This window comes from Lolium rigidum, chromosome 7 (assembly GCF_022539505.1).
Source record: "Lolium rigidum isolate FL_2022 chromosome 7, APGP_CSIRO_Lrig_0.1, whole genome shotgun sequence".
Taxonomy (NCBI): Eukaryota; Viridiplantae; Streptophyta; class Magnoliopsida; order Poales; family Poaceae; genus Lolium; species Lolium rigidum.
In genome coordinates this window covers 275,639,393-275,656,788 of record NC_061514.1, presented here as the reverse complement: position 1 = coordinate 275,656,788, position 17,396 = coordinate 275,639,393, and the positions used below count along the sequence as shown (strand labels likewise).

At 41.7% G+C, this 17,396-nt stretch overlaps 1 protein-coding gene across 1 annotated transcript; it reads right to left on the bottom strand.

Moving 5' to 3' along the window:
* Positions 1-1,208: 1,208 nt before the first annotated feature.
* On the bottom strand, positions 1,209-5,504 carry LOC124672799. Its single transcript, XM_047208971.1, has 4 exons — positions 4,355-5,504; positions 3,183-3,269; positions 2,150-2,207; positions 1,209-1,443 (listed from the first exon to the last, which is right to left on the bottom strand). The coding sequence occupies exons 1-4, from the start codon at positions 5,481-5,483 to the stop codon at positions 1,209-1,211; spliced, it is 1,509 nt and encodes a 502-aa protein (XP_047064927.1). The 5' UTR covers positions 5,484-5,504.
* Between the last annotated feature and the right edge of the window lie 11,892 nt (positions 5,505-17,396).

Genomic DNA, 17,396 nt, shown 5'->3' with positions numbered 1-17,396 from the left:
GGCTATCTGTAATTTTCTAAGTTTTTTTTTTCCGTTTTCCACTTGCTAATGTAAGATGTGAGCCAACATACAAATTCGTTCTGAATTTGATACGGAAAAATATATAACTACTTGTGCATTATGCTCCTAAAAATCTTTGTCAGGACATGGACCGAGGCTACCTGTAGTACTATGTTTCTCGCCAACAATATTCTGCAAATATTTGTGTGCTTAGATATAGATCTGTGTGTCGTGAAACAGTTGCACCTTGTTTAGACTGTCATGGTGCGACGAAAATCTGGTTGAAAGCAGGATATGAAACATGTTTTTTTTTATATGATATGAAACATGTTTTATGTTACATGGGCATGTCCTGCGCAAAGAAGAGTTAGCAATAAAAAATTAGACGGACGGCTCAAAAATGAGTCTTACTTTGAATTAATGAAACCATTAACCAACTAGATGAGTATATTACAAAGACTAAGCAAAACACGTAGGACAACACAAGACCACAAAAGAAAAAGAAAAAAAGAAGCAAACAATCCGTTGAGAGAGGCACACATCTGTTGCCAACATGGTCCCAAAGTAAAGACAGGTACTCCCTCCATTCATGAATACAAAGCCACCACATTTTTCGTGTTAAACTTTAACTAATAATTTAGTCAATTAAATAGAAAATATAGGTCATCTAAAAGTATATTGTTAGAAAAGTTCATCCAATCATATATTTTTGAAAGCCGTGTAGATCATATTTATTTGACTAAATTTAAGTCAAGTATTTCGAAAAACAAAGAGTGACCTTGTAGTCCAGGCCGGAGGGAGTAGCTAAGAAGTTGCAGAAATTTAAACTCGACGGCGGTAAGGAGGGAGGCCATGTAAAGCTTTCGCGCAGGCCCCAAAGTTAGCAATTCTTTCTCCTCTGGCTCCTGATGAGTGAAGAGGGCACGGAAGAATATTCAAATGATTTTCTCCCTCCGATGCGTATTAGTTGATGCTAATATAGATGCATCTAGATATATTTTAGTTATAGATACATCTATTCTAGCATCAAATAATATAAATCGGATGGAGTATTTGTTTTTGGGAGTTACAGAGCAATGCTAGGGACAGCAATGGATTGCACACATGTGTTTATATATTCAGACAGTTGACAAAGGGAGCCCAAGTAAGACCTCGCTCTGATCTGATGTCGTCGGCGGCGACTGCGAGGACGCAATTGATCGACAGATTCAGAGCCTCGACGGTAGCAGCAGACAGCACGATGTCCATTGCCCAATTTGAGGCGGGGGCTGGCGGAGCAGCGTGCCACACTGCGAGAGCTCGGCGATCCGGCCACAGTTAAGACGTAACCAATGCTTAATTTCAGCTTGGGCATAAGCTGTATCCCACCATACTGATAGCTGATGTAAATCTGCTCTGCTCGCCCGATTATACTGTTTCAAGATTTTCAGAGCATCGTCCAATCTGAAGGCGACAATGCATGGTGACTGGATCAAACAAATCAGCACATAGGGTTGGTGCGTTCAGAGAAACAATTCCGCCAAACTCTAGCTACACAACTACACAAGGTGATTCCTTTGACGAAACGAATATAAATTGATAAGACGGCGAAGCGGCCACACAACGACATCAAGATAGACAAAGATAAATCATTTATTTTCAACCCACGATTTTAATTGGAGGATTCATTCACCAACTTGATGTAATAAAACTGTTGCAGCGAGTAAGAACAAGTTTCTTACTCTGAACAATTCTCTTCGGTTCTTTCTCTCTTGTCTGGAAGATGATGGGTATATTCTTGGGCCAGGATAGATGACACGTAGGTGCGGACTAATAAATTTCTAAATATTCCTCGCCCTGCTGCTCACTCCTTCACGTTTTTTTTTTCCAGTATGGATTTGTTTTTGCATGAAGAGGCGGCTTAACAGGCAACGGAGAGTTAGCAGACCATTTCAGTCGTTGGCTCCTGCCTCCAAAGAATCAAGACGTTAACGCAAAAAGCTGAACAAGTTGATATCTTGTGTGATCAAGCTGTTTTAGAATTTTCAGATCACACGAGTCAACCCACCATCATTCAGTCAGAAGTCAGAAATTTCCATTATGAAGATGACAATGCCTGATGACGGGGTCAACAGATTAACACATCGACACACAAGATTTATGTGCTTACAGAATCGACCCTGTTAAACCCTCACAACCAAACAAATATACCTTCAGAATGTAGCGAACTGGCCATAAGACAGACACCAAAAAAAAAAGCGTTAGTAGCAATTTTTATTCGCTCTCAAGATTGTCCTATTCAACACCTAAGACTATTATCAGAGGCTTTACCAACTTCCCTTGCATAACCGTTGCAAGAACAGGCTATGCTAATACATTAATACTCCTACCCATGGTATGCATCTCCCGTGTCTCTCGCGTTGGAAGGAGGAATATTCTTGTTCTAGATAGATAAATTGATAGTACAGGAAGATGAAGTAAACCCCACGTATGTCTCCTCCAAAGAACAAGCAGCACAGGATATCCTTCTGAAATGCCAAAACTCCAACAATAAGAACGGCAAGTTGCATCTGTCTATACAAGACCAGATGTCCACATAGCAGCTGAAAAGGACGTCAATGATTTCACAGACAAAAGGAAAATCTGTAAAGAAAAACTGCGGGTGAGACAGAGCCAGGCAACATGGTGATTAGTCTTTACTTATTAGTACTCCCTAGAACGACGACAGGTCAGGACAGGGATCACAGTCATTTCTATTTGAATTTGTTTAATTTTGGAAATGCTGGAAGGCAGCAAGTTTAAAATGCTGGAAACAACATTTAACCTGTACATGGACTGAATAGCATTTTTTGCACATAAAAAATGGAGAAAACTCCATAGCAAAGAGTAACTTTTTAGAGGAAGCAGTACACCTGGTTTGCGGAGCAGATACGCTACAACACACAGATTTTGGCCAATTTTAGCCATAAATTGGTGAATTTGCTTGTCAAAATATCCACAATTTCAGAAATTTGACCCGGACCGAAATTTTAGATGTTGAAACAGATGCAAAGCACCCAACTTTTCATAAAAACTGATCAGATGACATGTTCTTACATCACTGGACAAGCATCTAGAGCAACCAGAAACTGGATAAGAGTAGAGAAAAAAGAAGACAAGCCTATCCAGAAACTCGACCTATGTTCCGCCTTCTCCTGCAGCACCTGCAGCACCTGCAGCTTGGCCTTGATCATCTTCAGATGTCCCTCTGTCGCCGGGGGTACCCTTGATGGCACGATGGTTATCCACTGCTGTAACAGTAAGTAAATTTGTAAATGACCTGTACAGGGGATGCATGCGACTATGTTGTTTTGTGGCTAATGGTGAGATGCCGAGACCAATAATATATTTTAGAAGGAAAATTGTTAATGAATAGAGGGGAACATATCGAATGGAAGATTGTAACTAGCTTTAAGCCAGCCAACGCATATGCCATTATTCAGTGCTACTCATCTATGCCATCTTAATGAACTGGTATTGTCTTATTCAAAGATAGAGGCAGTAAGTTATTAACAAGCTTTAAACATCCAATATGCAAATCAAAATTTAAACAAAAAAGATCATAATATCTGAGGCAATACGTTATTAACAAGTTTTGACTCAGTATTTAAGTGTGAGGACAAGCTTCAGGTAGTGCGACCTTGTGTTTTCAGTACTGTTATTGCCAGTTTCCAACTTATTAAGAAACTCCTGCTTCGAGGATCGGCACCAAGCACAGCACCTTAGCATACTTTATGCATATAGTGATTGCCAGAGCAATAGTTATAGTTATATATTGTTTTAACTTAACACAGTTCATTAAAAAAAGAGATAAGAGCACCAGATAATTCACAAGAAACAAAACATAGTTTATTCATAAATATCTAGTCAAACTTTAAGCACGAGAACAGTATACATCTGACTGTTCCCAAAACCAAAGCAGTAATCGGAGCTTGTTACTTATCCAATGTAGAGAACAGGTTCTGTTAACAGCATAACAGACGTACCAAATTTGTACTAATAAACTGCTTAGATAAAAAAGGCAAAGCCAAAACGGTAAACCCACTGACTACTTAACCTGATAAAGCAACATATTCCACACATATTTCCCTTGAACATGAGTTTTCCATAAGCTCCTCTCTGTGTCAAGCTTCCACCACCACTTAGTCAGCAACTGATGCTGAACTTCTAAAGGTGTTTCGATCCAAAAACACCTTCAACTTCGGTGCACATAATTTCTGACATCTAGCCATGCATATGGCACTTCTTGTGTTGCCACTCTTGCTAAAACATCTACAAGCTTAAAAGAGGTTTGGGGAAGCAAATACACGGACATGAGGCACATAGAGGATTGTACCTGCGGTATAAAAATTTCTGTAGGGATAATAGTCAGCGGAGAAAGAGTTGATATTGGGCTGTCTTGCAGAAATATTCCAGACCTGCAACGTCTCGAGGTTGACCATGACGACACTACTACTCCAAGAAAGAAAAATTGCACCAGTCTCCTCATCAAACCCCCGCAGTTGTAGACGATAATTCCATGGTGTCGACAGTCCCAAATGAAGTAGCTTGTGCAGGTCAACGGTTTTTTGCAGCACCAGTCGGGCAAAACCATCAGAATTGACCTCCCTCGCCCATATTTCAATGTATGGTCCTGTCAACACAGCGAGGCCAAGCCTGTTTTCTTGTGTCCGCAGTACCCGGCAGCGGTTCCACTCGGCATTTTGGTGTTTTTCTGGCTTCTCGGTCACACCAAGGCTCTGATTTCCAATATCAAATTCAAGGATGTTACCTTCTGACAACCAACAAAGTGAATTCCCAACAAGGATGGTGGGCGTTATGAAGGCAATCGCACGTGGCAGTGTTCTTGATGCGATATTCCCCCATACACCAGACTCGGATTCGTAGAGGCAGGCAGATACACTTGATGCAGGTGTGTCGTTGTACAACAAGACCAATTTGAAGGGGCTCAAGCTGCAATCGCCGTGCACTTGGTCATGACCATGACCGGCAACGCACACCACACCGCCATTTAGGAAGAAGGCCCAGTTTTTGTTGGCGCTGAACTCCCTCGGAAGAGCAATTCGGCGCTGGTGGTTGGTGGTCGGATCACACACAATGGCCTCGGGCCTCGTCCTGTCGATGAAGAGGCAGAGGCCGTGGCGGCAGTCAAGGAAGAGCCACCATTGCCCGGAGTGGCTCTGCGGCGGCAGTGAGAAGCGCACGGCCGGGATGCGGTCGGGCGGGTCCAGCGAGGGAACGAAGTCGGCTCCACGACCGCTGACGAAGAAGAAGCCGAGGAGGGGAGGCTTCCCGTGATGTTCGCGGAAACTGCGGAAGAATCTGGGGTCGGAGACGCTGCCAAGCCAACGCTTGCAGACGAGAGAGGCACGGGGGAGTGAGGACGGAAGCGGAGGCAGGCGGAGGAGGATCTCCCGAAGGAGGTTTTCGTCCTCCAGCGGTAGCGTCTGCGCCGCCGGCGGCATCGTGGTGATGGCGGCGCGGCGGTGGAGCATCAAACCCTAGCAAGTGTGGACTGGCTCGTTGAGCCGGTCCGAAGCTGAACTTGCTGAATGCCTCTCAAGGTCTGGTTCAACCAGGACGCACACGCACCAGCCACCAGGTGAGTTAAGAGCATCTCCAGTCGCCTCCCCCAAAGCGTGGAGTGAGATCAAGTGACATGCACCTTTTTTGCATGTCACCGTGTGACATGCGGCTTAATAAATTTAAACTTTGTGAAAAAATCTGAAAAAAATTATGCATGTTGACAACAGATATTAATATAATCTCTAAAAATTTCAGATCAAAATTCGAAACATACATCGAGATATAAAAAAGAGAAACTCAAATGTGAATAGTCTACAGAGAAATTCAGATTTGAATTCAGGAACTATTCATGACAGATTTCTCTTTTTTGTTTCTCGATGTATGTTTCGAATTTTGATCTGAAAATTTTAGGGGTTGTCTTAATATGTGCTGTGAACATGCAAGATTTTTTTCAGATTTTTTCGCAAAGTTTAAATTTGGCTTTAGGCCGCATGTTACACGGTGACATGCAAAAGGCGCATGTCACCTGATCTCACTCCCCAAAGCGTCCCCCAAAGCTATTTGGGTGTGCCGGAGAAAAAAATAATCGTTCCAGTCGCGTCCCCCAAAGCCGAATTTTGTCCAGCGCGCCCCGATACGGTGTCCGGCGCTCCGAGCCCGTCCCCGTCCCATAGAGGGCGCACCGGGCACGCCGGACACAACGAAAAGTGAGGCGAAGCGATGCGGGGCCAATGAGTCAGCGACTCATTCAAGTTTGGACCTAACCGTCGCCTACCTCGCGGCGGAAGTTATTCGCGCGCAGTGACACACGACGATATCTTTGCCTTAATGGCGACAGAGGGGCAGACGAGATGTCTCGTCGGTGCTGCCGAGTCTCCACGCGTCGCTGGCGTTCGCACGCCACCGCCCGTTCCCGCGCTTTCTACCCACATCTTCTCGCCTCTTCCCGCGCTTTCTTCCCGATGCCGGCGTCTATAAAAGGCCCTCCCGGCTCAATGGCAGCCACCACAGCCGCCGGCACCCCTTTCTCCACCACAAGCACAGTCCTCGTCGCTCCACCGCCGTCTCCTCCACCACAAGTTGGCAATGGAGAACCGCCCCGGCGATGGCCAGTTCCCTCCACCGTCGTCTTCTCCGGTGATACGTCCAAAACGTATCTACTTTCCCGAACACTTTTGCTATTGTTTTGCCTCTAATTTGTGTATTTTGGATGCAACTAACACGGACTAACGCCGTTTTCGGCGTAGCCGATTCGGTGTCTCGTTTTTGTGCGTAAATCCAACTTTCGGGAAAAACCTCGGGATTTTGACGAAAGGGCCTATTTTCCCGGAATGCGACGGAGCCGAAGGACAAGTAAGGTGGAGGCCCGAGGGCCCCACACCATAGGGCGGCGCGGCCCGGGGGGCCCGCGCGGCCATGTGGTGTGGCCCCTCGGCCGGCCTCCGACGCCCTCCTTCGGACTACTTATTCGCCTCGACCTAAAACGCACGGGGAGAAGTCGAAGTCGCCGGAAACCCTCCGAACGCCGCCACATCGCGAAACTCCGTCTCGGGAGCCGAAGTCTCCGTTCGGCACTCACGCCGGGACGGGGAATTGGAGGAGATCATCACCGCCAACGCCTCTACATCAACCAGCCATGTTTCCCCCATCCATGTGTGAGTAATTCCTCCGCTGTAGGCCGAAGGGGATGGTAGGGATTGGATGAGATTGGTCATGTAATAGCATAAGATTGTTAGGGCATAGTGCCTAGTATCCGTAGATGTTACTTTTATGATATTGTTGCAACTTGTTATGCTTAATGCTTGTCACTAGGGCCCGAGTGCCATGATCTCGGATCTGAACATGTTATTGATTCATGAAGATATTCGTTGTTTATGATCTTACCTGCAAGTTGTATACACATGTCGCTGCCCGGAACCAATGGCCCCGAAGTGACAGAAATCGGGACAACCGGAGGGAATGGTAGCGATGTGAGGATCACATGTGTTCACGGAGTGTTAATGCTTTGCTCCGGTACTCTATTAAAAGGAGTACCTTAATATCCGAGTAGTTTCCCTTGAGGCCCGGCCGCCACCGGTCTGGTAGGACAAAAGATGTTGTGCAAGTTTCTCATTGCGAGCACGTACGACTATAATTGGAACACATGCCTATTGATTGATTAGTACTTGGATACCGTTTTATTATTATCCGCAAATGCCCCGCTATGATTGTTACATGAGTTTCTCTCATCCATGCAACGCCCGTTATCCGTCCCCGTGCCTACGGTATTTTAATCCTGCTTGTTTACTAAAATCTATATTGCTGTCTTTGTTACTCTGCTGCTGTTATTTCACTATCGCTATCGCTATAAAACTGTTACTACTCGATAAACTCCTGCGAGCAAGTCTCGTTTCCAGGTGCAGCTGAATTGACAACTCCGCTTGTTAAGGCTTTCAAGTATTCTTTGTCTCCCCTTGTGTCGAATCAATAAATTGGGTAATACTTCCCTCGAAGACCGTTGCGATCCCCTATACTTGTGGGTCATCAAGACTATTTTCCGGCGCCGTTGCCGGGGAGCATAGCTTTATTTGGAAGTTCACTTGGATTAATATTGTTCGCTGCAAATTCTCCATCATGGGTAAAACTCGCGATACTAAGGTCGCCATATTACCATCCACTACAAGAAAAGGTACAACTCTGAGTACCTCTGCTGCTCTTGATTCACCATCTGTGATTGATAAACTTGTTTCACCGCCACATGCTTCAAATGTCGGTACTTCGCTGAATCTGAAAACTCTCATAATATTGATAATATTTCTGCCGTGCTTGATGATAGTGGTTCATTGGGAACTTTTCTAGATGCTACAATTGCTAGGTCTAGACAAATTGAAAATGCTCGAAACTCCCGATGTTACTACACCTGTTAATTCACCCGAACTTGAATACTCTAGTGATGATCTTGATGAAGATTATGTGGAACTTGATGATGATTTTATTGAAAAATGCCATGCTACTACTGATGCAAGAAAAATTAAAAAGTTGCTTGCGTAACATACTCGTTAGATATAAACTGTCTCCCGATCCTAAATTTGCCACATCTCCTATAAACATTAGGGATAAAGATTATGATTTTTCTCTTGATCTATCTCATATAGCTATTGTTGAGAAAACACCTTTTTGTGGTACTGAAAAAGAAAGTGCTTGTTGAACACATGATCGAGTTATCTACTTTGAGTAGCTTGTTTTCGATGATGTTAAGAAGCGTACTTACTTTGTTGCTAAAATCTTTCCATTCTCGTTAAAGGATGACGCTAAAACTTGGTATAATAGTTTGCCACCTAGTTCTATTAAAAGTCCAAAAGAATTGCTTAATGTTTTCTTCCGGAAATACTTTCCCGCTAGTGCTCAACATGCTGCTTTGCAGAGAGTTTATAATTTTGATCAAGGAGATGAAGAGAAATTGCCTGAGGCTTGGGCGAGATTTTGCTCTCTTATTAGAGCTCTGCCTGACCATGATTTAGAAAAGCATGATTTACTTGATATATTTTATAGTGGACTAACCATTGAGTCTAGGGCATACCTGGATAGTTGTGCTGGTTGTGTTTTCAGGAAAAGAACTCCAGACGACGCTGAAGAATTATTGGCTAAAATAGGCCGGAATTATGATGATTGGACTACGGCTGAACCAACTCCAACGCCAATAGTAAAGAAGAGGGGTTTAATTAAATTGAATGATGAAGATATGAGGGAAGCCAAGAAGTCTCTCAAGGAGAAAGGTATTAAATCTGAAGATGTGAAGAATCTACCTCCCATAGAAGATATATGTGAGATAATTCCCCCTTCATCCATGATTGAGGTAAATTCCCTTCAACGCTTTACTAGAGAAGATATTCCGTATTCAAAACCTCTCGCGCAATGCTTAGATGAGTTTGATAATTATATTGTTAAGCAAGAAAATTTTAATATGAGAGTAGAGAATCATCTAATGGAAAATTCTCAAGCTATTAGTCAATTGCATGATATTGTGGAGAGAACCTCCAATGATGTTAAGATGCTTGTTCAACATTTTCATATGGTTCAAACTCAAATTGATCAACTCACTAAAGTGCAAAATGACTTGCTAGGAAATAATTCTAAAGAAAAACATGCTTATGAAGTAACAACTAGAGGTGGTGTCTCTACCCAGGATCCTCTATATCCTGAAGGGCATCCCAAAAGAATTGAACAAGATTCTCAACAAACTAAAACTGGAGCTCATTCTAAGAAAAAGAAAAAGAAACATAAAAATGTTGTAGAATCCTCTGAACCTGTTAATGATCCTAATAGTATTTCTATTTCTGATGCTGAAACTGAAAGTGGTAATGAACATGAGAAAGATAATGATAAGAATGATACTCTTGATAAAGAAGAGGTTGAAAAAGAACCCGAAAAGCATGCTAAAAATAAAAAGTATACTAAAGAAGATTTTATTACCGAGAAACATGGTAATGAAAGAGAACCTTGGGTGCAAAAGCCAATGCCTTTTCCCTGCTAAGAAACTAAAATCAAAGGAAGAAGAACACTATAATAAATTCTGTGATTGGATGAAACCTTTATTCTTGCAAATCCCTTTGACTGATGCTATTAAATTGCCTCCTTATTCAAAGTATATGAAAGATATTGTTACTAACAAAAGGAAAATCCCCAATGAGAAAATTTCCACTATGCTTGCCAATTACTCTTTCAATGGAAAAGTTCCAAAGAAGTTGGGCGACCCAGGTATACCTACTATTCCTTGTTCTATTAAGAATAATTATGTTAAAACTGCTCTATGTGACTTGGGAGCCGGTGTTAGTGTTATGCCTTTTTCTCTATACAAGAGACTTTACTTAGATAAGTTGATACCTACTAATATATTGATACGTCTCCAACGTATCGATAATTTCTTGTGTTCCATGCCACATTATTGATGTTATCTACATGTTTTATGCACACTTTATGTCATATTCGTGCATTTTCTGGAACTAACCTATTAACAAGATGCCGAAGTGCCGATTGTCTGTTTTCTGCTGTTTTTGGTTTCAGAAATCCTAGTAAAGAAATATTCTCGGAATTGGACGAAATAAAAGCCCGGAGGCCTATTTTCTCACGAAGCTTCCGGAAGTCCGAAGGAGAGACGAAGAGGGGCCACGGGGGCGCCAAACCCTAGGGCGGCGCGGCCCCCCTTGGCCGCGCCGGCCTGTGGTGTGGGCCCCCGTGCCGCCTCTTGACTTGCCCTTCCGCCTACAAATAGCCTCCGTGACGAAACCCCCGATGCCGAGAGCCACGATACGGAAAACATTGCCGAGACGCCGTCGCCGCCGATCCCATCTCGGGGGATCCCGGAGATCGCCTCCGGCACCCTGCCGGAGAGGGGAATCATCTCCCGGAGGACTCTACACCGCCATGGTCGCCTCCGGAGTGATGAGTGAGTAGTCTACCCCTGGACTATGGGTCCATAGCGGTAGCTAGATGGTTGTCTTCTCCCCATTGTGCTATCATTGTCGGATCTTGTGAGCTGCCTATCATGATCAAGATCATCTATATGTAATTCTATATGTTGCGTTTGTTGGGATCCGATGAATAGAGAATACTTGTTATGTTGATTATCAAAGTTATGCTTATGTGTTGTTTATGATCTTGCATGCTCTCCGTTATTAGTAGATGCTCTGGCCAAGTAGATGCTTTTAACTCCAAGAGGGAGTACTTATGCTCGATAGTGGGTTCATGCCTGCATTGACACACGGGACGAGTGACGAGAAAGTTCTAAGGTTGTGTTGTCTTGTTGCCACTAGGGATAAAACATTGATGCTATGTCTAAGGATGTAGTTGTTGATTACATTACGCACCATACTTAATGCAATTGTCCATTGTTTGCAACTTAATACTGGAGGGGTTCGGATGATAACTCGAAGGTGGACTTTTTAGGCATAGATGCGGTTGGATGGCGGTCTATGTACTTTGTCGTAATGCCCAATTAAATCTCACTATACTCATCATGATATGTATGTGCATTGTCATGCTCTCTTTATTTGTCAATTGCCCAACTGTAATTTGTTCACCCAACATGTTGTTCGTCTTATGGGAGAGACACCTCTAGTGAACTGTGGACCCCGGTCCAATTCTCTTTCTTGAAATACAATCTCTTGCAATACTTGTTCTACTTGTTTTCTCTGCAAACAATCATCTTCCACACAATACGGTTAATCCTTTGTTACAGCAAGCCGGTGAGATTGACAACCTCACTCGTTTCGTTGGGGCAAAGTAGCTTGGTTGTGTTGTGCGGGTTCCACGTTGGCGCCGGAATCTCCGGTGTTGCGCCGCACTACATCTCGCCGCCATCAACCTTCAACGTGCTTCTTGGCTCCTCCTGGTTCGATAAACCTTGGTTTCTTTCCGAGGGAAAACTTGCTGCTTGTGCTCATCATACCTTCCTCTTGGGGTTGCCCAACGAACGTGTGAAATACACGCCATCAAGCATATTTTCACGGCGCCGTTGCTCGGGGAGATCAAGACACGCTGCAAGGGGAGTCTCCACTTCTCAATCTCTTTACTTTGTTTTTGTCTTGCTTTATTTTATTTACTACTTTGTTTGCTGCACTTATATCAAAATACAAAAAAATTAGTTGCTAGTTTTACTTTATTTGCTATCTTGTTTGCTATATCGAAAACACAAAAAAAAATTAGTTTACTTGCATTTACTTTATCTAGTTTGCTTTATTTACTATTGCTAAAATGGCCAACGCTGAAAATACTAAGTTGTGTGACTTCACAACCACAAATAATAATGATTTCTTATGCACACCTATTGCTCCACCTGCTACTACAGCAGAATTCTTTGAAATTAAACCCGCTTTACTTGAATCTTGTTATGAACCATCAATTTTCTGGTGTTAGTTCCGATGATGCTGCTGCCCATCTCAATAATTTTGTTGAACTATGCGAAATGCAAAAATATAAAGATGTAGATGGTGATATTATTAAACTAAAATTGTTTCCTTTCTCATTAAGAGGAAGAGCTAAAGATTGGTTGCTATCTCTGCCTAAGAATAGTATTGATTCATGGACTAAATGCAAGGATGCTTTTATTGGTAGATATTATCCCCCTGCTAAAATTATATCTTTGAGGAGTAGCATAATGAATTTTAAACAATTAGATACTGAACATGTTGCTCAAGCTTGGGAAAGAATGAAATCTCCGGTTAAAAATTGCCCAACCCATGGATCGACTACTTGGATGATCATCCAAACCTTCTACGCAGGACTAAATTTTTCTTCGCGGAATTTATTGGATTCAGCTGCTGGAGGTACCTTTATGTCCATCACTCTTGGTGAAGCAACAAAGCTTCTTGATAATATGATGATCAACTACTCTGAATGGCACACGGAAAGAGCTCCACAAGGTAAGAAGGTAAATTCTGTTGAAGAATCCTCTTCCTTGAGTGATAAGGTTGATGCTATTATGTCTATGCTTGCGAATGATAGGACTAATGTTGATCCTAATAATGTTTCATTAGCTTCATTGGTTGCACAAGAAGAACATGTTGATGTAAACTTCATTAAAAATAATAATTTCAACAACAATGCTTATCGGAACAATTCTAGTAATAACTATAGGCCATATCCTTATAATAATGGTAACGGTTATGCTAATTCTTATGGGAATTCTTACAACAATAATAGGAATTCACCCCCTGGACTTGAAGCCATGCTTAAAGAATTTATTAGTACACAAACTGCCTTTAACAAATGCTGTTGAGGAAAAGCTCAATAAAATTGATATTCTTGTTTCTAGAGTTGATAGTCTTGCTTCTGATGTTGATCTTTTGAAATCGAAAGTTATGCCCAATAGGGATATTGAGAATAAAATTGTTACTACAGCAAATGCCATCCAAGTTAGAATTAATGAGAATATAAGATTAATGGCTGAACTGCGTGCTAGGTGGGATAGAGAAGAAAATGAAAAACTAGCTAAAGAGAAGAATATAGCTAAAGTTTGGACTATTACCACCACTAGTAATGTTAATGCTACACATGTTGCTGCACCTCCTACTCATACTAATAAAAGAATTGGTGTTAGCAATGTTTCCACTTCTAATGCAAAGCGCGAAAAACTGCCTGAAACTGCTAAAACTGCTGAAATTGCCTGTGATAAAGCTGCTGAAATTTTTTCCAACATTGGGGATGATGATCCCATTGCTTTAGATTATAATGGTTTGAATTTTGATGATTGCCACATCTCTGAAGTTATAAAGTTCTTGCAAAAACTTGCTAAAAGTCCCAATGCTAGTGCTATAAATTTGGCTTTCACGCATCATATTACAAATGCTCTCATAAAAGCTAGAGAAGAGAAACTAGAACGCGAAGCCTCTATTCCTAAAAAGCTAGAAGATGGCTGGGAGCCCATCATTAAGATGAAGGTTAAAGATTTTGATTGTAATGCTTTATGTGATCTTGGTGCAAGTATTTCTGTTATGCCGAAGAAAATTTATAATATGCTTGACTTGCCACCGCTGAAAAATTGTTATTTGGATGTTAATCTTGCTGATCATTCTACAAAGAAACCTTTGGGTAAAGTTGATAATGTTCGCATTACCGTTAACAATAACCTTGTTCCCGTTGATTTTGTTGTCTTGGATATTGAATGCAATGCATCTTGTCCAATTATATTGGGAAGACCTTTTCTTCGAACTGTTGGTGCTATTATTGATATGAGGGAAGGAAATATAAAATATCAATTTCCTCTCAAGAAAGGTATGGAACACTTCCCTAGAAAGAGAATGAAGGTACCTTATGATTCTATTATTAGAACAAATTATGATGTTGATGCTTCATCTCTCGATAATACTTGATACACACTTTCGCGCCTAGCTGAAAGGCGTTAAGAAAGCGCTTATGGGAGACAACCCATGTTTTTACCTACAGTACTTTATTTTTATTTTGTGTCTTGGAAGTTGTTTACTACTGTAGCAACCTCTCCTTATCTTAGTTTTGAGTTTTGTTGTGCCAAGTTAAGCCGTTGATAGAAAAGTAAGTACTAGATTTGGATTACTGCGCAGTTCCAGATTTCTTTGCTGTCACGAATCTGAGCCCACTGCCCTGCAGGAAGCTCAGAAAATTATGCCAATTTACGTGCATGATCCTCAGATATGTACGCAACTTTCATTCAATTTGAGCATTTTCATTTGAGCAAGTCTGGTGCCATTTTAAAATTCGTCAATACGAACTGTTCTGTTTTGACAGATTCTGCCTTTTATTTCGCATTGCCTCTTTCGCTATGTTGGATGAATTTCTTTGATCCACTAATGTCCAGTAGCATTATGCAATGTCCAGAAGTGTTAAGAATGATTGTGTCACCTCTGAATATGTCAATTTATATTGTGCACTAACCCTCTAATGAGTTGTTTCGAGTTTGGTGTGGAGGAAGTTTTCAAGGATCAAGAGAGGAGTATGATGCAACATGATCAAGGAGAGTGAAAGCTCTAAGCTTGGGGATGCACCCGGTGGTTCACCCCTGCATATATCAAGAAGACTCAAGCGTCTAAGCTTGGGGATGCCCAAGGCATCCCCTTCTTCATCAACAAATTATCGGGTTCCTCCCCTGAAACTACATTTTTATTCGGCCACATCTTATGTGCTTTTTCTTGGAGCGTCGGTTTGTTTTTGTTTTTGTTTTGTTTGAATAAAATGGATCCTAGCATTCACTTTATGGGAGAGATACACACTCCGCTGTAGCATATGGACAAATATGTCCTTGGTTTCTACTCATAGTATTCATGGCGAAGTTTCTCCTTCGTTAAATTGTTATATGGTTGGAATTGGAAAATGATACATGTAGTAATTGCTATAAATGTTTTGGGTAATGTGATACTTGGCAATTGTTGTGTTCATGTTTAAGCTCTTGCATCATATGCTTTGCACCCATTAATGAAGAAATACATAGAGCATGCTAAAATTTGGTTTGCATATTTGGTTTCTCTAAGGTCTAGATAATTTCTAGTTTTGAGTTTGAACAACAAGGAAGACGGTATAGAGTATTATAATGCTTTCAATATGTCTTTTATGTGAGTTTTGCTGTACTAGTTCATCCTTGTGTTTGCCTCAAACAACCTTGCTAGCCTAAACCTTGCATCGAGAGGGAATACTTCTCATGCATCCAAAATACTTGAGCCAACCACTATGCCATTTGTGTCCACCATACCTACCTACTACATGGTATTTTCCAGCCATTCCAAAGTAAATTGCTTGAGTGCTACCTTTAAAATTCCATCATTCACCTTTGCAATATATAGCTCATGGGACAAATAGCTTAAAAACTATTGTGGTATTGAATATGTAATTATGCACTTTATCTCTTATTAAGTTGCTTGTTGTGCGATAACCATGTTTGCTGGGGAACGCCATCAACTCGTTGTTGAATTTCATGTGAGTTGCTATGCATGTTCGTCTTGTACGAAGTAAGGGCGATCTACACTGAGTTGAATGGTTTGAGCATGCATATTGTGAGAGAAGAACATTGGGCCGCTAACTAAAGCCATGTTCCATGGTGGAAGTTTCAGTTTTGGACAAACATCCTCAAATCTCTAATGAGAAAAGAATTAATTGTTGTTGAATGCTTAAAGCATTAAAAGAGGAGTCCATTATCTGTTGTCTATGTTGTCCCGGTATGGATGTCTAAGTTGAGAATAATCAAAAGCGAGAAATCCAAATGCGAGCTTTCTCCTTAGACCTTTGTACAGGCGGCATAGAGGTACCCCTTTGTGATACTTGGTTAAAGCATATGTATTGCGGTGATAATCCAGGTAGTCCAAGCTAATTAGGACAAGGTGCGAGCACTATTAGTACACTATGCATGAGGCTTGCAACTTATAAGATATAATTTACATGATGCATATGCTTTATTACTACCGTTGACAAAATTGTTTCATGTTTTCAAAATCAAAGCTCTAGCACAAATATAGCAATCAATGCTTTTCCTCTATGAGGACCATTCTCTTTACTTTTATGTTGAGTCAGTTCACCTATTTCTCTCCACCTCAAGAAGCAAACACTTGTGTGAACTGTGCATTGATTCCTACATACTTGCTTATTGCACTTATTATATTACTCTATGTTGACAATATCCATGAGATATACATGTTGCAAGTTGAAAGCAACCGCTGAAACTTAATCTTCTTTTGTGTTGCTTCAATACCTTTACTTTGAATTATTGCTTTATGAGTTAACTCTTATGCAAGACTTATTGATGCTTGTCTTGAAATGCTATTCATGAAAAGTCTTTGCTTTATGATTCACTTGTTTACTCATGTCATCACCATTGTTTTGATCGCTGCACTCACTACATATGCTTTACAAATAGTATGATCAAGTTTATGATGGCATGTCACTCCGGAAATTATCTTTGTTATCGTTTTACACCGCTCGGGACGAGCGAGAACTAAGCTTGGGGATGCTGATACGTCTCCAACGTATCGATAATTTCTTGTGTTCCATGCCACATTATTGATGTTATCTACATGTTTTATGCACACTTTATGTCATATTCGTGCATTTTACTGGAACTAACCTATTAACAAGATGCCGAAGTGCCGATTGCTGTTTTTCGCTGTTTTTGGTTTCAGAAATCCTAGTAAAGAAATATTCTCGGAATTGGACGAAATAAAAGCCCAGAGGCCTATTTTCTCACGAAGCTTCCAGAAGTCCGAAGGAGAGACGAAGAGGGGCCACGGGGGCGCCAAACCCTAGGGCGGCGCGGCCCCCCCCTTGGCCGCGCCGGCCTGTGGTGTGGGCCCCCTGTGCCGCCTCTTGACTTGCCCTTCCGCCTACAAATAGCCTCCGTGACGAAACCCCCGATA